Source organism: Lycorma delicatula, chromosome 8 (genome assembly GCF_047948215.1).
Source record: "Lycorma delicatula isolate Av1 chromosome 8, ASM4794821v1, whole genome shotgun sequence".
NCBI lineage: Eukaryota > Metazoa > Arthropoda > Insecta > Hemiptera > Fulgoridae > Lycorma > Lycorma delicatula.
The window spans coordinates 130347413-130373636 of record NC_134462.1 but is presented as its reverse complement, the minus strand read 5'-3'; the positions used below and the strand labels follow the sequence as shown (position 1 = coordinate 130373636).

The 26224-nt window shown below is 31.3% G+C and overlaps 2 protein-coding genes across 2 annotated transcripts; both read right to left on the bottom strand.

Moving 5' to 3' along the window:
- Positions 1 to 16002: 16002 nt before the first annotated feature.
- LOC142329530 (uncharacterized) lies at positions 16003 to 16338 on the bottom strand. Its single transcript, XM_075374204.1, has one exon. The coding sequence runs from the start codon at positions 16336 to 16338 to the stop codon at positions 16003 to 16005; it is 336 nt and encodes a 111-aa protein (XP_075230319.1).
- Positions 16339 to 22909: 6571 nt separating this feature from the next.
- On the bottom strand, positions 22910 to 23629 carry LOC142329529 (uncharacterized). The gene has a single exon (XM_075374203.1). The coding sequence runs from the start codon at positions 23627 to 23629 to the stop codon at positions 22910 to 22912; it is 720 nt and encodes a 239-aa protein (XP_075230318.1).
- Between the last annotated feature and the right edge of the window lie 2595 nt (positions 23630 to 26224).

Sequence of the window (26224 nt, the reverse complement as noted above, 5' to 3'; positions counted from 1 at the left end):
AGCTTTTAACCGATACAAATGCTTGTAACAACACTTCAAAATGTCATCAGTGTAATAAAATGTCATTAACCAATTATTACAACAAAAACATTCAGGAAAAATAAAATATCTCTACGTTCTGTAAAAACGGGACAGCACCTTGCTTGTTTTGTGGCAACTTCAGATTTTCATCTTCAAATCAATCCTGGTCTATGTATAAATTGGCATCTATTTTATAAACCAGCTTTTAATTGGCAAATGAAGTTTAATTTCATTTGCAGTTCCTTTATATTTTTGTTTTTCAATTAAGGTTAGGCTTAGTCTTTCTGGTAAGTGTACTTGCTCATCCGTCAGTTTCATCATTGTTCTCATCTTAAGTCACTGAATTTTTTTTTATTCAGTGTTGCCTGTTCATGCATCTCTTGGGAGACTTTTCTTGCTAACAAAGTGTATATTGAAGCACAATAATAATGTTCAGTGACATAATTAAATTATGTCACTGAACAAGTAAAACATTACTTAACTCATAAGTATTATGATTGGGAATTTCAATCCATACAGTGGCTATTAGAAGTAACTTTTTAAAATATCCCCATCATATGTTTTGTTTTTTTTTTAGGGGAAATGAAGAATAATTTTCTCTATTAGTGATTTGCACTATTCAATCTAGAAAGTTTGACAAGAAATTCTAAATAAGTAGTATTCATTATGAGAAAATGTTTTTCATACATATTTTAAGAAACTCTGGACCATTAGATGATTGAATAAAAAGACATGCTTTGTTCGGTCATGTTTCTTGATTTTGAAAACAATAGTTTTTATTAAAAAATTTCCTCATTTACATTTCACCATTGAACCGATCCAGATTAACCACATAAATTTATATTCTGAACATCAAATCAAACTTTTCCTTTTTTTTATGGTTGAAAACATTCAACAATATCCAACGGGATAAACTAGATTGAAATCATAGCAATCTAAAAAAGACTTGTACCTAAATCCGAAAGTGGCTAAAATATAGGAAATCGAAATGATTTGTTTGACTTAGAAAGAGAAGTAAGGAAAGTAAACTGCTGCCTCTCGCTGATTTTGTTGAAGATTTGATAAAGAGAAAAGAAATCACTCTGGGAGGAAAGAGACTAAACTTTATAAGATGACTTTTTTTTAGAAATGGAACCACATGATATTAAAAATTTAAATAGATATGGAATTGAAATAAATGTTTGGAAAAACTAAAGTAATGAGGACAGGAAAGAATTAATTAGTCAATGAATGCCTGCACAAAAGAAGCAAGAATTGAACTAGTAAAACTTCAGTCTCCTAGGTATGACTAACAGAAGATTGGAAAGTGAAAACAAAATAATGGCAATTGAATGATTTAACAGAAAGAAATTGTTATTTATAAGACGCAGTTAAAGAAGCATCTTGTAAATTGTTAATTGGAATATACTTCTATATGGATGTGAAACATCCACATATTAAGAAAGGCATGGGCACAGAAGCTACCAAATAAGATTAAATGAACTAAGTTATAGAGTGATAGGAGGTAATGAGAATAAGACATTGAATGCAAATTAGGTTTACAAGTTGACATAAATTGTATTTATTTGCTATATGGTCTTTGCAGTTAGTGGTTACTTTTTTTTTCATTATTGGATACACTATTCAAAACTAAATTAGCCCGTTAATGCCTGGGATTGCTTTAGGACTCATAAATTATTTTATCTTTTAAAGTCAGCAAAGTATGCAACAGTTATTCTGAGACATAAACCACAATTATCCGTTACAACAGTGTATGATATATCATACATAAATTTCAAAGACATAGAAAAGAAACAAAAACTGATAATGATAAGCGTATTGTTATGTTAATATAGTTAAACATATATTTTTAGCAAAATAATCATGTAGGTCTCTTAGTTGAATACATATAAAAAATAAAAATTTTAGTTATTTAGACATACCTCCTTTCCATGGTACCTTCTCAAGATACACAAGTACATAGAACAACAACAAAGCTGTGAAGAAACTAAAAACAGGTCTACCAACACAATAACCAATATTATCGTGAACCAAAAAGCAAATTGCAAAAAATTTAAACATAAAAAATTTTATTTAGCTGAAATTTATCTCTTGTTTGCATTGCGCATGATACGTCATATAGTAGGCATTAACAGGTTAGATTAAAATTGGATCATTTATAGATTTATACGTGCAGTGCTATTAATAAATGATAGTGATGACAGAACAGGGTTGCTCTAAAACTACAATTTCAGCAATAGGCTTGTGCTACTTTTGAAAATTAAAACTCTTAAAAAAAACTATGTCAAAAAAATTACCTGTTGTTACAATTAAAAGTATGAGGTAAATATACATATTTTATGGTAAACATAATTTACCTTACTGCTAAACATAGTGAAGGAAAAATTACATATTTTAAAAATTGGTCCAGTAATTTTTAAGCTTATTATTTTAATTTATTCATATAATATACATTTGAAAATATTCAAGCAGTTTTATTTTACGTCTTATTTGAGTTTAAAAAATACTTTCAATATCGGGTTGGAAAAAAGTTTTAGCCTGTTTAGCCTGTAGATACAATTGTCGTGGAACAGAAATTAACTAAAATCTTTATGAAACTCGGTGCAGCAGTACTGTAGTTAAAAAGAAAATAAAAATGTTAAATGGAGACTCCCCCCAACACATGTTACTAAAATCTTTCCTGTTACACTCGAATAAAATATAAAAAATTTTTAAACTAAATAAAGTTTTTTGAAAAGTTTTAAATTTAAAAAAAAAACTTTACTACAACTAAATCTTTGCACCAATTTCAAAAAATCCCTACAGAATTAGATAACTTACCCGGTAAAGGGAGTAAAATTCTGGCTACAGACAGTTTTACTCTCAAAAGACTTACTATTTAGGAGAAAATTCAAGTAAGTTTCTTTGCTAGTTATCAGTGAAAGTAATTCACATTATGTATTAAGAGCAAAATGTTAAGATAGAAAAACAAATAAATACATTTTAAAAAATCTATTTAGCAAAATAATCAGGTGAGAATTTAATTTTGATTTGATTTTGTAAGACTATTTACAGACACAGGAATTGCTTCCCAAGCCATTTCAATTACATTGTGTAGTTCCACTAGTGATGGCTTTTTACTGTACACTACATTCTTGACTATCCCCCACAAGTAATATTCTTGGGGGGTTAAATTAGGCAAATGGAGGTGTACACAATCGGGTACCTTTGACCTGTCCATTATGGAACAATATTATCCAGGTAGGTGTGACGCACATCTGAATGAAAGTGTGTCAGCACTTTACAGACATTCTTGAACACCCAATAGCAGTTGGTAAAAAAACTGACAAAGTGTTACAAGAACAAATACTGAGAGAGAGAGAGCAGAAAAATTGTTCCAATGTCAATCTGTTGTATGTAAACAAGGAAAAAATACAAGCCACGGCAACAAATCTTTGAAAATTGATCAGAAGACTACTGAAGGAAAACACAAACAAGTTTTTTGGACCGCTCTCATTGTTACCTCCAAGCTCTTGGTGCGGCCATTTTTAAACTGAATGCACCACTACCTCATTCCACCGTCACTCATTATTCCATCTCTGTACACCTCATAAAGTTGCCGATGAATTTCAACTGGTTTGAGGTTTTTTGTCAGTAAAAACCTAATCACTGAACATACCTCACAACTTGTGGGATTTTCTACTGAAGCGCACTTTTCAATAATTCACAACAAATACAGTGGGAAAATCACAGTCCACAAGGCTATGACAGCTTGATGCTATCTAAGTGTAGAAACGTTTTGACGTCAATGGCGGCTTTATCCCCATCATCTCCATGGTAGACACAAACATAAGTTACTTTTTGGACCGCCCCCTCGTTGTTACCTCCAAGCTCTTGACTTCGTCAGATATTATATTTCTGTAATATTTCATTAATCATGCTTATTTTAAGTTCCACTATTATAATAAAATAATATTACCTTATATTTTTTTGCAGAGTATGGATGGTCAAACTTGTAATTCAGTTTTGGAAGAAGTTCCACGTTTCTTGCCTATTAAAATAGAAAGCACGCATGAAACAGAGCAAAAGGAATATTTGTTTGAACCTCTTTCCAAACACAAAAATAAAAATGAATAAATAAAAAACAATCATCGAAATCGATACATTTGGTGAAAAGTAAGGATTGTGCAAACATAAAAACAATCATACTGCCTGGCTTGTTAACCTTCTTTTACACGTGCAATCAGTAAAGTGGTAAAATAAACAAAAAAAAAAAATCAATTTACCTGCTTTGCTTTATTATGAAAATCGTTAAGTTGAATATAATAAATTTATATTCAACTTAACATACTTATGTAAAAGTGGAATCAGTAGACAACTGATATACTCACCAGACAGGTGAGTATATGAGGTGCTAATACATTGACAGCAAAATTTTTTTCAACACCATCTGGATCCACATATCTGTTAATTACCATAGAACCAGCATTATGTATCTAAAGAAACAATGCGAAACATTACATAAAATAACACACTTCATTAAATATGTCAGCTACAGAAAAAAATGAACATTTTTTTAAAACTAAAATTGTTGGTTTATCGTGATACTTTAAAAAAGTATCTTATGTCAGCTATTATTATGTTTGGAAATATAAAACAAACTTTAAAAAATAAAAATAAATAAATAGAATCAGTTTCAAACAAAACCATACTAGAAAACGATATTCATGCAATTGTTTAGATTTCTACTTTTAGAAATCAGTGCCAAATTACAGGCAAACAATTACCATCAACTTTTAATTTTTACTTTGATACAAACTTTAAAAAGGTAAAAACTGGAAGATTGAAAAAATATTAGTTTTTGGTAATTTGTTTGAAATTAAGTTTTTTTTATAATTTATTTTATTTTATAAGTTATTTCTTATCTAAGAATCAGGACAGTCCTGCAAAAAAATTTATACCCATATTAAGAAATGCTGTTTAGAAGAAAACAGCAGCAAGAAGCTTGGGCTTGATAAAAATAAGAAAACAAATGCAGAGAACAATTTAAACAGATTGATACCAAGAATAATCAATAACTCTGCAGAATGCAACAATATTTATTAGTTTTTTAATCAAAGTTTCCTGACTAATTTTCTTGAATATTTGTGTAAAAATAGTATGAATATCATTATCAGATGTGTATATCATTATGGCATTATAATGCAATATTAAAAAAAAATTATGGGGAAAAACATCACAAAATTATACATGTGAAGAAAGTAATTTTTTACATAGAAATTTCTTACAAAAATTATAACAGGAAACTTACAACAACAGGACCACCAGAGGGAACTTCCTCTACAAAATAAAAAAAGTAATAAATATAAACCAGTTTAGGAAAGAATAGTTTTTTTTTTTAAACAGATACATCCCAAATTTTATTGAAGATAGTTAATAAATTTTGATTCAAAAATTATTAACGGGTAGGCCTTAAAAAGTTTTGTTTTAAATAAAAAAATCTCTAAAAATATATATGCACTAACAAACAAAAATAATATATTACTTTTTTAAAAGTAATTTAGTAGACAGTAACATAATTGCATTATACAAACAAGAGATTAAAATGATAGCACCATATCTGAATTTAACTGAATTTAATTTAGTGTAGTAAACACAAAATTCTCAAAAACATACTTGAACAATTATACCTATGATTTATAGTAGAGTAGTAATGAGTGGTAGATGCATAACTATTCGGTTTGTATAGTTCAACACAATATATAGACAAATTTATTAAAAAAGACAAAGATATAATTATATAAGAAGAAGATTTCTCGAACCTTATTACATGAACAAATAATGATGTTTTCCGATATAAGTAATTTTGGCTTATTCTGCTTACAAATGATTTCATTTAAAAGTGCACATAACATGTACACAAAATGTAAAAATAAAAACTGGGGTGTAATTACTAGAGAATTTAACTATACAGAAAATTGCAAAATTGAAGGATCTAACATGTGACTACATAGATAGATGTTATAAAACGGATACATATAACATTCTTCAAGTTATTATTTATTTGGAACAATACACTATTTTCTAATATATTCTAAAATTGCATCAATTTATTAAGAATAGAAATTTACTGTCCAAAAATTCAAGACAGAAATAATTTTCATTTAATAATTTTGTTAAGCATGGCCTGTTGGTATAAGTATATAATTAAAGTTAATATACAGAAAACTGCTTACCAACAACTGAATTTGAAGCGTTCAAGCGCTTTTACAATTAAATTCCATTTTCAAGAACTCTCATATTCTTCCTATTTGTAATATTAATTAAAACTTTACATGTAAATTATAAAAATTGTGATATTTGTTTAAAACATAACAGTTGGTCATCATATGTTACAAAATTATGTCAACAACATTAACGTCCTGATCTTTTATACAAGCAGGTATTAAATAGCAGTAATAGATTATGTTGGCCAAACTGATCCATATACATTTTAATACAACAGTTGAGACCACCAAACTGACAGGACATTTACGTTGACAATTTTATAACATATGACAACCAACTGTTACATTTTAAACAAATATCACGATTTTTATAATTTACATGTGAAGTGTTAGTTAATATTACAAATAGGAAGAATATGAGAGTTCCTGAAGGTGTAATTTAATTATGAAAGCGCTTGAATGCTTCCAATTCAATTGTTGGTAAGTGATTTTTTTGTACATTAACTTTAATTTTTATTTAATAGAAAATAAAATGTATTCAAAATAAACAAAAGATTCAGTTAAAGTGTTTTAACACAGTACTTTTATTACACAAATTCATTATTAATTGCTTAAATTTAAACTCAAGCAATCTATATCAGTAACTGTTGGTTAGATTCCATAACCAATGGTGGTTTTAGATGACCTGATGAAGACATAGAACATTTTCAAGAATAAAAAGCATCCCTTACAACGCTTTATAGGATAACTGACTTGAGAGGTATTTTTCTAACCAAGATTCAGCCTACTTATGATATACGTGTGTCACTGTCACAAGAGAGGCTGATTGAAATTAAGTAATTTAACAATTTTAGGCTGATTCAGATTATGTAACTTAACAAAGTAACAGCAAAAATTAATAATAAAAATTATACATTAATAAGTGGTAATTACTGAATTATCTTACCAAAACATCTAATTTACCAAACTGCTCTCTGAATTCATGTGCAAATCTGAATACATCACGCGAATGTGATAAATCAACTAGATGGAGATGAATATCCTAATAAACAAAAAAATAAATTAAAATTTGAGTTAAATTAAAAGTTAAGGTATTTTGTCTTGTCCACTCTAAAGTTAACCATTTCTAATATAGTGTCATTAAGTTAACTCCAACAGCAGTAAGTTAAAAAGGGATTCAAAACCCCAGATAAAAGTAATTTTAATATAACTGAATTTGAACTAGGATTATTATAAGTTACAGGATTACTATTATATATATTAGTAAAATAAATGTTTTAAACATTTTGAGAAGCAGAAAAGACTATGAAAAATAAGTTTATACATGATGTAATGAGCTTACATGGTTGTTAGATAAGTGGGCAGATACCATCAATCATTTGTATTCTGTTGCTGCAGGAGCCATATGCATTGCCAATTAAAAATATATAACTATTAGATGAAACTGAGTTAATGTGTTAACTGGTATACATTTGTATTGCAGTTCAATATTAATGACACTGTTTAAAGAATAATTAATCAGAAAGGGTGGAGGCACTACCTAAATCTAAACATACTTACAGAAAGTTGTGAGGTAGCATGATTAAAGTCCAAAAAAAATTATCAAAATAAAATTTAAAAAAAAAATCATTAAATTAAAAGAAAAAAAAATACAAAAAATATATATTTCTGGCTAATAGTTTATGTATTTTAACTATCAGACAGAAAATGTTACAACCATTACAATGATTAATAAAATGATGGTACATCATCCTGATCATAATGTATTGGTTACTGGAAGTGGATTTAGAAGGCTCAGCAATACTCGATGCATTTTAACCATTAGGTTTGTCATGCAGCCAAGGAGAAAGAGTTCATTCATAGGCAGTCATCCTATCAGATACCACGCACACTAGCTCTTCAATTTATGACAACCTTAAAACTTACATCCACAGCATTAATTATTACGAGAAAGGGTTATGATAAGGAAAAGGAGGGGGCGTTAAATAAGGTCAAACATCATGGTAGATCAGGTAGTTTACCATCTTTCCCAGGAAATGGTCATGATATAAACTTCTAGAAGTAGAAGCAACTCATGAATTAAAGGTAACCTGTAAATCCTAATAATTTAAGCAGTTACAAAACAAGAATATCTTTAAAAAAATAGTAATAATTAAGTCATTATTATCTGAATTGCTAGGAAGAGGGCAGTGTCCCTATATATTATTTGTGCCCTATACCTTTAGAATGGAGTAACAATTTTCATGAAGTATAAAATGATCATCCCAACTGAATTAGTAACACAAGGTATATCATGTTTAAAGTAAAGAAAAGGGCTGAGGAGGGCATATTCCATTTTCATCATGACAAAAAATTAAAATTCTTATAAATTTATTTCATGGGTTATCAAATAAAACATGTTTTCAAACACTAAATAGTTTTTATACAAATGAAAATGATTTTAAATATAAATGAATAAATATTGGTATTCTATAAGAATATTAATTATTATTCAACAACAAAAACATCATTTGTTAGAAACATAATGAAATACTAATAAAAATAACTTTAAAAAAATTAACAAGTAACTTAATATGTAAACAAAATTTAAAATGTAATATAAATAGAATATTTAATGAATTTTTGGAGACTGCCAAAAAATTCCTATCAGGAAAAAAAAATTACTATCTATGTGTGTATATATATATATATATATATAATTACTTTATCACCGTATCATAAGCTCTTGCAAAGAGTATATGGTAAATGAAATTAGATTTTACAAGTTTAAACAAAAATTTGAATTTTTATAAAACCGGCAAATGTTCATTCATACCACATTATGCAATATCCATCCATTTAAATAGGAAAAAGTTAAAAAAAATTTGTAGTTTTTTTAAGGATCTGTAGCTACATTCAAAGACCACACTCCCTATTATCAGAAATCATATGGTTTTCTTCTTACTCTTTTTTTAAAAACTAAATGTTCTCTTAAAACATTTAGGGTAAAAAACAAAAATATCTCGATATATATAAAAAATTGTTGAATGCTAAGAATAAATATGTAAGCCTCTATTTTTGTTATTTACATACAGCTGAAATTCTGTATCTATATTTACAGTGATGTCTGCCAAACAGATATACACTTGTCTAAGCCACATGTGATGAAAATTACTAAATAATAAGTAACAGACAACTGTTGTGCACAAAATATTAAGATTTTGAAAATTTTTAATTCAAATTTGATTATGTGTTTAATTATGAAAGGAATAAATCAATATTATAATAAAAATGCTTTCCTGTTTAATAGTTTGCAAAGTTAGTTAAAAGTCGGTGTTCATAATTTATCCAATTCGCCACCATGCCGCGTAAAGACATGACATTGGAAGAAAGGATTGCTTTGCTAGACAAAATAAAAAGTTAACCACCAAACACTGATCACTGTAAACTTTCAGAACTTCTGAGAGCATCAATACAATAGCTCAGATTTTACAGTAAGAAGAAACTCTTTGCAGTGAATGGCCTAACAAATGAAGGAGAAGGAACTTCTCAAAAAAGAAAATGTGAAGACTCATTGAGAAAGCTTTAAATGAATGGTTTTCTACCATTACTAGTCGAGGAGTAAGTGTTAGTAGTCCTATGCTAAAACAAAAAGCAGAAGAGCTTGCAACGTAATTACGTTGCAAGCTCTTCTGTTCTTCTGTGATTTCAAAGCAACAATGATTGGTTGTTGCGTTGGAAATGGAGATGTGGAATAAAATTTAGAAAAGTTCACGGTGAAAAGGCAAGAGCCAGTACTGAGTTCTAAACTTCCTGAAATAATGAAGAAATATTCACCCAATGACATCTATAATGTAGACAAAATGGGCCTGTTTTATCGCTCTATGCTGGATGGGTTTCTCTGTTACAAACACATTGCATTATCTGGCTGAAAAAAACCAATGGATTACTATGCTTTGTTGCTCAAATATGTCTGCGATGACAAATTAAAACTTCTTGTTATTGGTAAAGCAGGTAAACCACAATGTTTTAAGTGGTTTAGAATGGAGAATTTACCTCTGCACTTTAATAAAAAAAAAAGCCTGGATGACGAGTCTAATTTTTCATGATTGGCTGAGTGTTTGGGACAGCGAGTTACAAAAAAAAATCAAGAAATAGTTGCCTGTTTATTGATAACTGTGATGTCCATCCTAATGTAGATTTAAAAAACATTCAAACTGAGTTTATGCCAATGAATATAACAAGTTTAATTCAACCGCTTGACATGGGAATAATAAAAAAAAAAGTTTACAAGAAATTGAAGGAAATATGTGGCCAAAATATGTAGCTAAAGATTCCTTAGCTGCAGTTAAAGATGACTTCCTAGGCTACGACTAAAGTGCATCTGTAAATTTGATGCAATTCAGTTCATAGCCAATAGTTGGGATGAAGTGAAAAGTAGCACTAGAAATTGCTTTGCCAAAAGTGGTTTAAAAGTCAAAGCCGACGATGATAGTGAAACAATCGATGTTGATGACAATGATTACGTGTTTTTGCAGCACCAAGTTCAAAATTTTTTAGAGTTTTCAAATATAGATGAAAAAATACAATGCTATGATGAGAATGAAACCGGTGATGAGGAAATAATTACAAACATTACTGGTACTCAACAACTGGATGAGTCTGAAGAAGATGAAGAGAAAGCCTGATGTCAGATGCGCATCTACATAAGATGCAAAAAAATTCATTTATGAACTTCAGCAATATTTTATACAAGAAGACAGTGAAGGAAGCCCACTAGAAGAACAATGAGTCTGTTTGAAATTAGCAGAATCCCAAGTATTAAAAGGAAGACCACAAAGAAAAATAAAAAACTTTTTTTGAAAAGTTTAAACAAGTAAAAGACATTAAAAGTACTTTTTTATTTTATTGATCATAAGTAGCAATCATTATTGCATTTTGTATTTTGTTTATCAATTGTTTTGTTTTATTTATTTTGTTTTTTTTTTTTTTAATTTATGCAAGATTACAAAAACTATTTAGTAATACATTGTACCAGAACAGTAGTTTTTTTAAATGTAATAGGCTTGTTTTTATATGTAGCTATGAAATGTAAAAGGATAGTAAATAATGTATTGTATTTTATTAAACACATACTGTACAGTAGAGTATTTAAATTTTTATTATGTTGTAATTTATAGTATTGTTCATGTAATCTTAATATTAGAAATAAAATTCTTAACAGTAAATTGCTAATTTGAGTTTAATAATTAGAATACACCCGCATATCTTGTTTGTGCACAGCTCTTCATTTTTTGTTAATATCACTTAATAGGGCCCTTCAACCCCAATCACAAAGTGGTCCGATTATCTGGAATCTACTGTATATGACTCCTATAGTAATAATATTTTTATTTAAAAATAAATACTGAAAGCAATAAGTAAGAAAGAAATAAAACACATATACGAATAGACAAAAATATGTAATAAAAATTGGTCACCAAATATGAATTGAGTATAATTAATTGAAAAGTAATAACAATAAAAATGCAGTAATCTCAGTGCTATAAGACTACAAAGCCATAAATTAATAAAAGAATAATCTTTAATTTGAATGTGCTTCAAATAAAGGAAAAAAGCTTAAAAATAGAATTAAATGCACAGCAGATTATACATTTCATAAAAGAGAAATTTTTAAATACAAGCCACAACTATACATAGAAAAGATCCTAGTATGTGAATCATAAGATACAACATGAATCTTGTCTGAAAAAATTTTTAATGATAAAACGGTGAACAAATTTTTAAATTAAAAAAAAAATCAGATTCTTAGAAATAGGTACTAAAAAATCATCATCATTCTTATTGTAAATTATGCATATTGCTGAACAGTAAAATAATGATTTTTGGATTTTAAGTTTTGTCATACACAAACACAAACTATTGTTTGTGTTTGTGGTACGGTGGCTATTTCCTACTACTTCAACAGACATATGAACCAACTAATAAACTGCTCTTTATGTTTATAAAGAGCAGTTTATTAGAAAACGTTGAAAAATTTTACATTTATATTTTAACCTTAACATCACATGGAATTTCATGCATAAAATAATTTTCAATAAAACTTAACCATTCCATAAGCCAGATAACAAAACGGAATGACTTTGAGCCTGCAATAAATAAAAACCAACTCATTGCTAAGAAAGGATAAAAAATATCCCTAAAAACTTTAAAAGGTACCAAAATTCTCAAAATTGTTTAAACCCCACACAAAGTGCACCATTACAATTTAAGCAACTGTGAACTGTTGCTATTTAGATAATAGTTTCTTCTGTTGTGTGATTATAATAATATATCCAATTTATTTTAAATGGCTTAGGTTACTATGGTCCTTATCCCGCAGTAAATAACAATATCATGGGAACTACAAGCAAAATTTAACTTGATGATCTACTTGAAACGATTCATTTAATATAGCTTTGACCACTGATATTTTACCTTAATTCACAGACTCAATTATTCAGTGCCTTAGGTATGTTGGAAATTGTGGAACATTTATTATTGGATCTATATAGTAGTATTTATATAATAGTATAGTATATATATACTACCATTAATATGTAAATGAAGCCTTCTCAAAAGACTTCGATACTACACTATTCAACAACTTAATTTATAGTAATTATAATCTCTAAAGTCCAGTTTAATGTTTCACAAGGTAATATATTTCAGCAATAACCATTCCAACTTCTTTCTAGACAAAATCAGGAGTATACATATGTTAAAATGATTATTTGTAACAAGAAAATCAGTTAAAAATTTCAATGAAGCAAAAAAATAGAATTATAACATGCAACACAAAAACCATATAATATAATAATACAATACAATATAATAAATAATACTAACCCATTCTAAGAGGAAATGAATTCATTAATTATTGAATATAATTCATTCAAATTAACTTCCTTTGAAAATTTCTAAACATTCAATTTTTACAATAACACTGGTCAACAATGATTTTGTTATGGCCAATATTTGGTGAATGTTTTATATTTTTGGGCACTGATTCCAAATATGAAAGTTAAAAATTTTTTTGGAGTTGCCCTTCATCTTTTACAAGTGCATGAACAATTCAAGTTCAATGCATTACTTATTTTATTTATTGCATTAGTTAAGTTGCTAAATAAATTATAATTTATTTGAACTGTTAAACAGCCATGAAAAATGAAATATATAGTATTATTTACACAATAATTAAAATGATTACAAATGATAAACATGCATAAAATAATTTTCAATAAAACTTAATCAGTCCATAAGCCAGATAACAATATGGAATGACTTTGAGTTGGCATTGAATAAAAAGCAATTCATTGCTAAGAAAGGAAAAAAATATCCCCCAAACTTTAAGAGGCTACCAAACTTCTCAAAATTATTTAAACCCCAGATCCACAAATTGAACCATTACAATTTAAGCAACTGTGAACTGTTGCTATTTAGGCAAGTTTCTTCTGTTGTGGGATTATAATAATATAACTATATTATTTTAGATTGCTATGGTCCTTATTCCATAATAAATAACAATATCGTGGGAACTACAACCAACATCTTGAAACGGCTTTTTTTATGATTCATGTCAAATGTTTTTATAAATTTAATTATGTCACACATTGTGCAGCGTGTCGAATTTTGTTTTGGTGACTCATTGCTGGATATAATTCTGTAAACAATAAACAATGTGTCATGCTGGCTAAGAAAAATCTCAACTACATCATTCAAGTGCAAGCTCTTGCGTGTGTGCAACATTTAGTGGTGCAACTACTTTTCCTACCAATCTGTTATTTCATTTTTCTTTGTAAAGTCAATGGACATGTGTGTATAAAATTTTGTAATACAAGTTCGTGAATGTATTGTAGTGAACTTTTTAATAAAAATGCCACATAGTTGCATTAAGCATCCAGACAGTTTCTGCTAGAACTATCAGGATGTAAGTTGGCACAAAAAACTACTAGCATTCAGCAAACATTTGGCACAGTACTAGGCCGACCGAAAACACTGTCAGTTTAATATAGATGATATTTATAACCACAAATGCATATGATGCTATTTAATTAAAACTAATTTAGTATCCCAATTAATATTATTATTTTAAAGTACTTTAAATAATTATTATTTCTACTCACTTTATTGCTTTAACTTGCATTTTCTGAAGTCGCAGTCGCTAGTAGATTCTAAAGAGCTTGGGTCGGATTCTGAATTCACATTTATCACGAAATTGTCAATGTGCACATCATATAAATGTCCATCTTCAATGTATTTTTTTTTTTTACATTAACAACATTCTTGCAGACTTTGCTCCATTCAGCTTCAGACACTTTATGAAATTACTCTTCAGCTAACTTAAGAATGTCCGACATGTTAAAAGTTATATTTCTTTGAGCTGTTTGCCCTTTCACTTGACTCCAAATCATATTAATGAAATTTAAGTCAGGGTGATAAGGTAGCAACCGTGGAACTGTATGACCATAATTTTTGAAAATGTCTTCTGTTAAAAATTTCTTTTGATTTTCTTTGTGTAATTTTATAATACATAATCTAGTCTTGTCATAGCAGGAGAATAATGAATAATTCATTGTTCGGCAAACCATTTTATCACATCACTTTTTAAAGAGTTAGAATTTGGCTGCTCTTGTAGCAGAACGTTGAGATATGATGCGTTATCTAGTACAACTGACAGAGGTGCAAGTTGGGAACACACTTCTCCTGTAACCATTACATGTACTTTTTAGAATCCATCAATTTGTAATAATCTCCTTTGTTATTTGATTCATACATAACTAAGCAAGTTTTCTGCCCAAATGCAGGTTTTCACATGGCCCTCCATTTTGCTCGATTCTGTGCTATCCGTTTCATTTTATAGTAACTTCCTTCCCTTTTCATATTGTCTATCATTTTCATTCATCTCCGACCTCTTGTTTTCCTCCCTGTTATAAATCCTTTCAATGCCATCACCAACAAGCAGTCATGTCTCAGCCAGTGTCCCAACCAACTGTATTTTTTCTTTTTATTATTTCAATAATCGCCCTCTCTTTTTCCACCTCCTCATTCCGAACTCTCTCCGTCCAGCTGATCTTCTCCATCCTTCTCCAAACCCGCATTTCAAAGGCCTCCAATCTTCTCTTCTCTCCCTTTGTAATAGTCCATGTCTCTGCCCCATAAAGGGCCACACTCCACACAAAACATTTCGCAAGTTTTCCTTAGTCGCAGATCTAGTTTGCTACATAGCACTCTCCTCATTTTCCTGAATGCTTCCTTTGCTCTAGCAATTTGTACTTTAACTTCGTGATCACAGTTCATATCTTCCTTAATGATGCACCCCAGGTACTTGAAGGATGCCACTTGCTCAACTGTATTTCCCCCAATCCTAATCGTTGCCCTTTTGGTTGATTTGCTAATTATCATGCTTTTTGTCTTTGTGTTTATCTTCATCCCATACTCCTCGAGGTTGATTTAGTCTTCTCAACATTTCATTCATCATGTATTCACTCTCTGCCAACCTGAGGTAAGTCTGCTTACCTCAGATAACTCATTCCCAATTTTTATCTTTACCTTCTGACAAGTACAGATTTCTTATTAATCTCCTTTCTCTCCAAGCAACCCCGTTTTCCTCTACGATTCTCAGCAATTTATCCCATACCACCCTGTCAAATGCCTTCTCCAGATCTATGAAGACCACATATATCTTTGCTTTTCAATATATCTTTCTCCGATCACTCTTACTAACCCTACTGCATCCCTTGTTCCCTTTCCCCATCTAAAACCAAACTGCTCTTCCCCAATTAATCTCTCTAGTCTTCCATAGTCTCCCATTCACCACTCTTAGTAGTATCTTAGCTGCATGCGATATAAGGCTAGTGGTTCTATATTCCTCACATTTCAATGTATTACTCTTCTTTTCAACTGGGACCATAATAGTAGTCATGAAATCTTCCAGCCAGTCACTACTCTCATATATCAAATTACACAGGCTTGTGATATCCCTAATTCTCCTTTCCCCTAAACCTTTCCATAGCTCAGCTGGTACTTCATCGACTCCACATGCTTTTCTGTTCTTCATTTCCTTAAAGGCTTTTTCTACCTCTCCCTCCATAATGTAATAAAACTTTCTCCTCCTCACATACTTCTTATTCATCTTCAATTCTTAGAATTTCTGATCTCTTATCTACTTCGTAAGTCCATCCACATATCGTTTCCATCTACCTAGAACCTCATTCTTCCCATCAACCAGCTTCTGTCACTATTTCCATTCTAGTTTTATCTTTTCCCTTTTTAAATACCAGTTCTGTAACTACTCTATACATCTCTTCAAACTTCGCTACTCTTTCCAATTTCTGAATATCTTCACACCTCTCCATCAACCATGTTTGCCACCCCCTTTCTGTCTCTCTTCTTAATTCATTATTTAGTTTCCTGTACATCTTCTTACTCTCTTCTGTTCTGACCTTCTTCCAGCTTTTTCTCTCATCCATTTTATCCAGCATCACCTCTGTAACCCATTCTTTCTTTATCATTTGGTCTGCTTTTTACGCCCAGCATCCTTATTTATTTATGGAATTAACATATATTGCTAAGATATATTAGTTTCCTGAAACGAAGAAGTTCTGCAAAATATAGACTCGGTAAGTGAAGCTGGGATTGAGATATTTCGAATAATTTTATATATGGTTCACTTGAACTTCTATTACCAACAAATGTTAGTTACTTTAAACGAAGAATGTCTGCAAAATATGGACTCGCTAGGAGAAGCTGGAATCGAGATTATAAAAAAAATGTATTTATGTATGGAATTAACTGATAATACTAAGATAAGGGTCCGCTACAGGAAACGGACGTTTTACAAATTAACGACACTCCACTATTTTAAGGTTAAAAAATAATTTATTGGCAGAAATAAGTTTCTGAGAATATGCAGTTTGGCTTACCTATGTACGAAAAATAATATCGTTAAGATGGTGTTCATTTTCACGCTGACAAATGTGGAGACGCTCTCTGAAGTTAGCCTCCACTCTCTCTAATAGTTGACGATCGATCTGAGCGATGTTCTACTCTATCGCTTGTCGCAGTTCGGCTAATGTACGAGGTTTGGTTTCATACACCAAAGACTTTAAATACCCCCACAAGAAAAAAATCACACTTCGAAAGGTCTGGTGAGCAAGTGGGCCAATGCAGATCACCGAATCTGGAGATAACGCGATTAGGGAACATTTGTCTTAACAGCAGCCATCGACACTCGGGCAGTATGGGCCGTAGCACCATCCTGTTGAAAATAAACATCTGGCAGATTGATTCGTCGTCGTCTCAGCTCAGTTTTCAAGAATGTTTTCACCATATTTACGTAACGTTCAGCTGTTACGGTTACAGTGTTCCCGTTTTCCTTAAAAAAGTTGGTCCCCACGATACCAAATTTCCCGACGCCACACCACATCGTAACTTTGGGGCTGTGTAATGGTAATTCATGTAAAGTGCGTGGATTTTCACAGGCCCAGTATCGGAAGTTTTGACGATTCACAACACCATTGAGATGAAAATGAGCCTCGTCGCTCATTATCAAAATCGCATTGGGCTCATCTTCCAAAATTTGGAGCATCACTTCAGCAAAAGCTGCACAATGTGGGTAGTCGCCCTCTATTAACTTCTGCACAACTGACATTTTATAAGGGTGAAAACCTAAATCTCGGTGTAGCATTCACCGCACTGAACTATTGCGTATTCGTAGTGCTGCAGAATGCCTACAAACAGAATCGGCAGTTTAAATTTAAAGGAGTCACAGTACAAACGTTGCAAATTAAATAGAAATCTATACCTCTTGCCCACATGATACTGCACTGCTTTCTTTGGTCTATATGAGTATGGGCTTTTCCACTGCAAAAGATTGCTTTTTAGTCTGGGTCATAGTCATTCATCCATATCATGTCACAGGTGATCACCCTCGACGTGAAGTTTTAGGGTCATTAAGGCTTACTTTTTGAGACTTGAGTGATGATACTTTTTTTACTTGGAAGAGTGTCAGGAGATGACACTTGAAGATTGATTGCATTGTTCCTACTTATACCTGTCTTTCACTGTAAGCTTAATCTGAAGATACTGATGGAATTAAACATCTGGAACAGGTTAATGGCTACCCACCTGCACTTTAAATAACATATATGTAAAATAAAGAATGAAGGAAAAACCGCACCTTGTGATAGAAAATAATGTTAATATAAATACAACATTAATGTACAAATAATTATAAAAAACTGTCAACTTTTTCTGGAAAGGTTACAGTCACTCTTAAGCCAACCACAAAATAGTTTAACATTTTAATGTGGCAAATACTAGCAAAAAGACAGAAACCCAGAGTAAAGAGGGGAGGGTGTAAAGTTCCAATCCTGGATAAGAAAACAACATTTTTCTGGGTACATTTTGATTTATTTTTCAAAATAGTCACCATTAAGATCTAAATACTTAGACCAACATACTACAACAGTGCTTATATGCCAGTTCTGCAAGTTGATTTATCAAACTCCTCAAAATAACTATCTACAGCAGCAATAACTTCTTTACTAGTTGAAAATCTCTTCCCTCCAAGCCATTTGTTTAGGTTAGAACAAGAAGAGATATTTGGTGCCAGATCAGTAAATATATAGTTTTGCCATAGCAATGACTAAAGTGTGAGCTGGAGCATTGTATTTATGGAAAAGCACTTTTTTCGAAATGCAGTCAGTTTTCCTTAATTTCATTGCTGAGATGCTGCAATATTGCTATAATATTTGCCATTTATTGTTTCATCCCTTTTTATTATTGTGCACATGTTCTGTTGACATGTCTACAGACTCTGCTAACTTGTTCACTGTTACTCGTTGATCTGTCAAAACAATTTTATGCGCTTTTTCTACAATTTCTGGTATAGTAACTTTAGAAGGGCATCCACTGTGTGGTTCATTGCTACTGTATGTTCGACCGTTTTAAACTGTGAATCAGCATTTAACTGTTATATTCGATGGAGATGGGTCTCCCAATGTCATATCAAGCTCTTCTTTAATTTACTTTGCATTAAGCCTTTCAGAAAAATATATTTAATTACTGCATGAATTTCCAGTTTTTCCATTTTCCAAAAAAAACACCCTAATTTTCCCCTTTCAGACTGTAAATATTATACTAAAGTGATGCAGCATCTTGAAACTCTTACAGTAAACTAATGAAGAATGAAATCATGCAACACTGTCAAGAAGTTAGCGTACTAATGCAATCTCTGTGTTAGGCCCAGACTTTTAACCCCAGCCTAGTATATATAAACAGTTATGAACTTTTATTTGTTCTATTTTGAGAGTGAAAATATCTCTTACTCTTAAGAGTAATAGATATGATATGAAGAATAAGAGTATAATAAATCTTGCTCTTAAGGTAAGAGATATTTTGTACCTGTGAATAAAAGGAAATTTCATATTATAGCTAGAAATAAGTTGAAAGCAGCAAGTTTAATTAAAGATTTTTCTCATTGAAATTGTTTCTGTAATTTTTAGGTTAATGAAAATATACACAGTTTCTTAAGTAATTTTTTTATTTGCTTTGCTTAAGGTAGAATATGTGAAAATGAGCATTAATTTATGAGCCAGAGGTTTCTTCTAGTGATTTATGTACATGACATTTAATGTGTAAAAATGTTAGATGCTTTTTGATAAGAGTACATAATTAATTTGTAAAAATATATACTTTTTAAATTATTGGTAACTTGGTGCTCTTGATTTGTAAATGTGTTATCTAACTGTAAATGTCTTATCCTATGAATCGCAAGAACATTATGAAAAACAATTAAAATGAAAAAAAGCCAAATTTAATAAGACGGATGAAAAGTTGAAGGCAGGGAAAATTTATTTTCTTACAGTAAGTTATACCTTATGAACGGGTACCTCAACAAATAACTCCAATGAATTACAAGAAAAGTTTTGATAATTATAATAATTCTGATAATAATTTCTTGAATATGCTTTATAATAAAATATTAAAAAATTAAATAAATACCAAAGTTTTCTATAAAATTTCAAAAAGAAAAATTGGAAGGAGGGAAATTTCATTTTTCCCAAGTGTATTGTGTTGATAGTTGAAGTTAATATAAAGTGGACTGTAGAATAAAAACACTTGAATTGAACATACTATGATACTAATAACTTTACTAATAAAAGAATATTGATACATTAGTTGGCAACTCGGCCGTATAGTATGGTTGCTCGTAGCACACTAACCTAATACTACCTGATACAAGAATAGTTCACTCTTCTGCCGCAAGGAAGCGACGCAACATACCGCCCACCAGAAATCGATATGATTCTCAACTAAAAAATGTTTGATAATTAATTCACTTAACAAAAATAGTATAAAGACTTAAAAGAGCATTAGATGATTAAAACATTAAATGGTAATAAACATAAGTAACATAATAATAAACTTATGTAATCTTAAAAAGAATGATAATGAGAAAATTATTAATGAATAAGAACAAAATGTATAAGAAATAAACAATAATAATGTAGAACAAGATGATTATTTTCACACAGGTAATGTGGTTATACTGTTTAATTAACATAACATTAGTCACTGGTGGGTAATGGGCATAATTTTGTCACTGGCCTTTTAAACATTCCTAAGGAGTTTCGAACTGTTACCAGACGAACTAGATTGTCTGGACCAGGATGAACGTTCTCAACTATTCCCAGCTTCCATTGAAGAGGAGGAATGTTGTCTTCCTTTATTAGCACCAAATTTCCAGGTTTCGGAGATGGTGATTCGGATTTCCATTTAGAGCTTTGCTGAAGCTGAGATAAGTAATCATCAAACCATCGATGCCAAACATGCTGAACACATCGCTGAACTAACTGCCACGTGTTAAGCCTGTTTATAGGGATGTCAGTTAGGTTATGATCTGGCAAGGAAGTAAGCGGACCGCCTACAAGGAAATGTCCAGGTGTCAAAGGTTTTGAGTCAGATGGGTTGCAAGGTAAAGCACATAAAGGTCGAGAATTAAGACAAGCTTCAATCTGAGTCAGAACAGTATTGAGCTCTTCAAACGTAAAGGCTACATTTCCTACCACACGTCAGAGGTGAAATTTTACTGACTTTTACAGCTGCCCCCCAAAGGCCTCCAAAGTGAGGGGAATTGGGAGGTATAAAGTGCCATTGGATGCCATTTTCAGATGCAGAGTTTACAATTTTTTTCACGTGGTCAGTATTTAAAAACGAGTACATCGAGCGAAGCAAATTATTTCCGCCCACGAAATTCGTTCCATTATCGCTATAAATGTTTGAACACAGACCTCTTCTTTAAGTAAATCTTCTCAGTGCTGCTAAGAACGCATCAGTTGATAAATCGCTGACTAATTCCAAATGTATTGCCTTTGTAGAAAGACAAATAAATAGAGCAACATAACATTTCGTTTTTATCTTTGAATTCCGCCCACCATGCCGAATTGTCAGAGGTCCGGCGTAATCTTCTGGTATAGATTCATAAATGGTTTGTATGTTACCTGAGTGCGATGACTAGGCAATTGACCCATTAATTGTTGTGACTGTTTTGCCTTAAACCGGAAGCATAATAGGCACGTGTGCAAAATTGATCTGATGACATTTTTACCATTTATTATCCAGTACCTCTCACGTAATTGAGAATGAACCAAGTGAGGTCCTGCGTGTAACATTCTCAAATGCTCGTTAGACTATTAATTTAGTTAGATTGGATTTGGGTGGAAGAATAATCGGATGCTTGCCATCAAAATTTAATTTAGATAGTTGCAATCTTCCTCCTACTTTTAAGCAGCCCGTGCTGTCTAGGAATGTATGTAATGAATACAATTTACTACCTTTGGAGATGCTTGAATTGGTGGTCAATTTCTTGATTTCAGTTTGAAAATTAAGATTTTGGGTATGTATGATACACGTAACAAAGTAGATTTCCTTTCCTTGACCGATAAGACATCTCTATTGATACTATTATCTTTGGTTTTCAAAATTTTAAAAAATCTTATGCAATAAGAAAGCGTATTTATCATTTTTTTGTAAAGACGAAAATGAGTCTGATAAATCTGACAAATTTGTGGTTACCGCAAATGAAGTAGATACATTGCGAAGTTCACTTGAACAATCAGCTTCTAAGTTAGTTTTGTCAAAACGTTTATGATTCCAGTCTTCTGACGGCTTGTTAAGCCAAGAAGGCCCATAATTGATTGATCTGTAACTCAAACACGTCATTTCCACGAGAAAGTACATCAGCTGGATTTTCATCTGTTGAAACGTGTCCCCAAACACAGCCTTCGGTTAAATCTTGGATTTCTGAAACGCGATTTGCTACAAAAGTCTTCCATTTTGTTGGTAATGCTGATATCCAAGAAAGTACAACTGTAGAATCAGTCCATAAATAAATTTTATTTATAGTTAAACAAAGTGCAGGATTTACAAATTTAAGCAACCTTGCCATCAAGAGCGCTCCACATAATTCCAATCTTGGAATAGATATTTGTTTTACTGGCGCCACCCGCGATTTAGAGCAAAGGAGTTTAACTGATATATTTCCAAAGGTATTAACTGAACGTAAGTATATACAAGCTCCATAACCATCCTTTGAAGTGTCAGAAAATCCATGTAATTGTATAATTAAAATATTAGATATACATGTAATTATTGTATATCTAATATTTTTCCAGTACACTTACTAATCTAGGAATCTTAATTTGCTCAATGAATGGAATTTTTTTACAAATGTCAGACCATTTATTAAGAAGGTTTTCTGGAAGTTTATCGTCCCATTCTAGATTTTGGAGCCATAATTGTTGCATGAATAATTTACACTGCATAATAATTGGACCTAACAGACCAAGGGGATAGAATATTGAAGATATTGTGGCCAATACTGATCTTTTGGTAAATGAGTTGTCGATTTTTACATTAGTTGAAAAACATAACGTATCTTCAATGTGGTTCCAAATTAAACCTAATGTGTTGATTCCCTTGCTAGAAATGTTAAATCTATGGTTTGAATCATCGGTTTCGGTTACGGATTCCAGGAGAGCTGAGCTGTTAGGGCACCATTTGCGTAGGTCAAATCCCGCTTGCTTTAGAATCGCTGTTATTTCACCTTGCAGTTGCATTGCCTCAGTTAAATCATCAGCACCAGTTTGTAAGTCATCTACGTAGAAGTCACGACGTATCACTTCAGAAGCCTTAGGGAATTGTTTTGAATTTTCGTTGGCCAGTTGTATAATGCATCTTGTGGCGAGAAATAGTACGGATGCCGTTCCATAAGTTATTGTTTTTAGTTGGTAATGGCCAATTTCTTCTTCACTAGAATTTCGCCATATAATCCTCTGAAGATCATAATCCCTTGGATCAACCAGTACTTGACTATACATTTTCGCAATGTCGGCGGTCATAGCGTGTACAAGTGTTCTAAAGTGTAATACTATCGATATTAAGTCTTGCTACACAGTCGGACCTACCATGAGCGTGTCGTTGAGGGATATTCCATTGTCAGCCTTAGCTGAGGCATCGAATATGACTCGTAGTTTGGTGGTACTACTGGTTTGCTTGAATACTGCGTGATGTGGTAGATAGTATGGTCTTTCAAAGGTATCATTGCATGTCAAAGCATCGTTTTTTGTTGGTTGTTACCTGGTTAATTACCTGCATGTGATCGAGTTCAAGATATTCCTTCATAAAATTGCTATAGTCCTCCTTAAGATTAGTGACTTTGTTTAATTTCCTCTCTAATAACAAGAATCTGCGATGCGCATTGTCGAAAGAATCGCCAAGGGGTGTATGGTTTTGTCATCTGGGTAATCTAACAATGAATCTGCCATCTTGATTTCGCTTGAGATTTTCCAGAAAATGTTGTTCGCACATCCTTTCTTCTTTGGTGCGAGGAGTAGTTTTAATCTCCTCCAGTTCCCAAAATTGTTTTAACTGATTTTGAATATTTAGTTCTGAATTAATAAATAGTGACGTTATCTTAGGCGGGTTTTCATTTTCATCTGTTGATGGTAATCTACCTGCAACTATCCAACCTAATGTGGTTTCTTGAATGACTGGGAAGTTCTCAGTTTTCTTTATTTGACCCTTCTTCATTAAATGTAAATACAATTCAGATCCTATCAATATGTCTATATTACCGGGTGTGTTAAAATGATAATCCGCGCAAATTTTACGAATTTTGGAAGGTTCCACGTACTCGTATTGCGCTTAAAACTTGTGTTGCGCTCTGAATCTTTAAACTGCAATAGTTACTACATACATTTGGGTCAACTTGAGCTACCCCTTTAACTGTGTCTTCTGTTTCATCCTTAGAAATGGTGTTAGATTCCTTAACTTGAGAGAATGCATTGTCGTGCAAGATTGAATGATGTCTACGCTTACAGTATTTACAACAATGAGAATTATAACATTCTCTGACATTGTGATTACTATTAAGACAGTTAAAACATAATCTGTGCTTTTTTTGACGAATGATATTCTACCATTTACTGGCAACTTAAGAAAATTCATACATTTATAGAGTAAATGAGGTTGCTTACAGTAAGGACATTCCGATTTTGCTATAGTAACTGCATGGTCTATTGCTTGGTCTAAGCGCTGGATAAATAATTGGGCTAAAACTAATTCTGCATAATTAGTCTCGAGTTTTACTGCCTTTAACGCATTTATATTACTCGATATTGTATCAATAAAATTAGATATGCCAGATGCCGATTCTTTTAGGATACTCTGAACATTAAGTATTTCACGAGCATGTTTTGAAGCTATGAGTCGCTTGTTGGCAAACCTAGTTTCGAGTAATTTTCAGGCGACTGTATAATTATCAGCTGTGACCGATAAGTTTTTGATTATTTGTAGAGCGGAATCAGTTAACGATGATGTCAAGTAATGAAATTATTGAATTACCGTTAAATTTTCGTTGTCATGAACTACTGCACGGAAAAATTCACCAAACATTAACCAGTCTACATAGGAACCATTAAATTTCGGCAAATTTATTTTTGGAAGAATAATAGATTTATCATTTTTATGATGCTGCAGTTAGAATTTCTAGACGAACTAGATGAGCTTGGAGACAATGATCTATGGCAGTTGGAATTAAAGATTTTTTGTAACTTTGATTTAAGAATAAGAAATATTTCTTCCACTTCCACTTTCATGGTTAAGTTCTAAAAGTGTTTGCACCTCATCATATTTATGCCAAGTTGTTTCTAAATGATCCAGTTTGACCTTTACTAAATCAAGATCTGGTTTTTCAAAGTCTAAAGACTCTACAAATGTTTTTATGCGCGTAATAGAGCCTTTAAATGTACTTCGTTTACGCCTGTTTTGTCTCATTTGGGTTTCAAAATCTGTTGTAAGCATCTTATTACCTATTTCATCATCTGTATTTGGCATTTTAGTCAGTTTGAATAATACAAGACATAATCAATAATAAGTTTGAATAATTGCGTTAAGAAATAAATATTAACAAACAATAAACTAAGGAGGAAATAATGATAAATGAAAGGAATATATTTATATGATAAATAGGTTTGGTAGTTTTAAATTGATAATGGTAATTTGTAAGTGCAGTTACATAAGGATTTGAGATGAGCAAGGTGTATGTACTGATGTAAATTAAATACATAGTAAAATACATACATACATAGTAAATTAAATTAACGTAGTATAAACAGGCATTAACAGATTAATAATAATGTTATAAGAGTGGCAGTCAGCTTACCAATAACGCCTGACACGTCGATGAAGTAACGGCGATGGAATCTGGACATAATACGTAGTAATAGTAATATTCTTCGTATATATATATATATATATATATATATATATATATATATAAAAATTCAGCATTCAGATTATTGAATATTTGCTCCTAATTCATAGCCATTGTCTTTGAATAACAACATAAATACAAATAGATAGAAATAGCTACACAAATAGATAGAATGATAGTCTAAGCTTAGCATCATAGC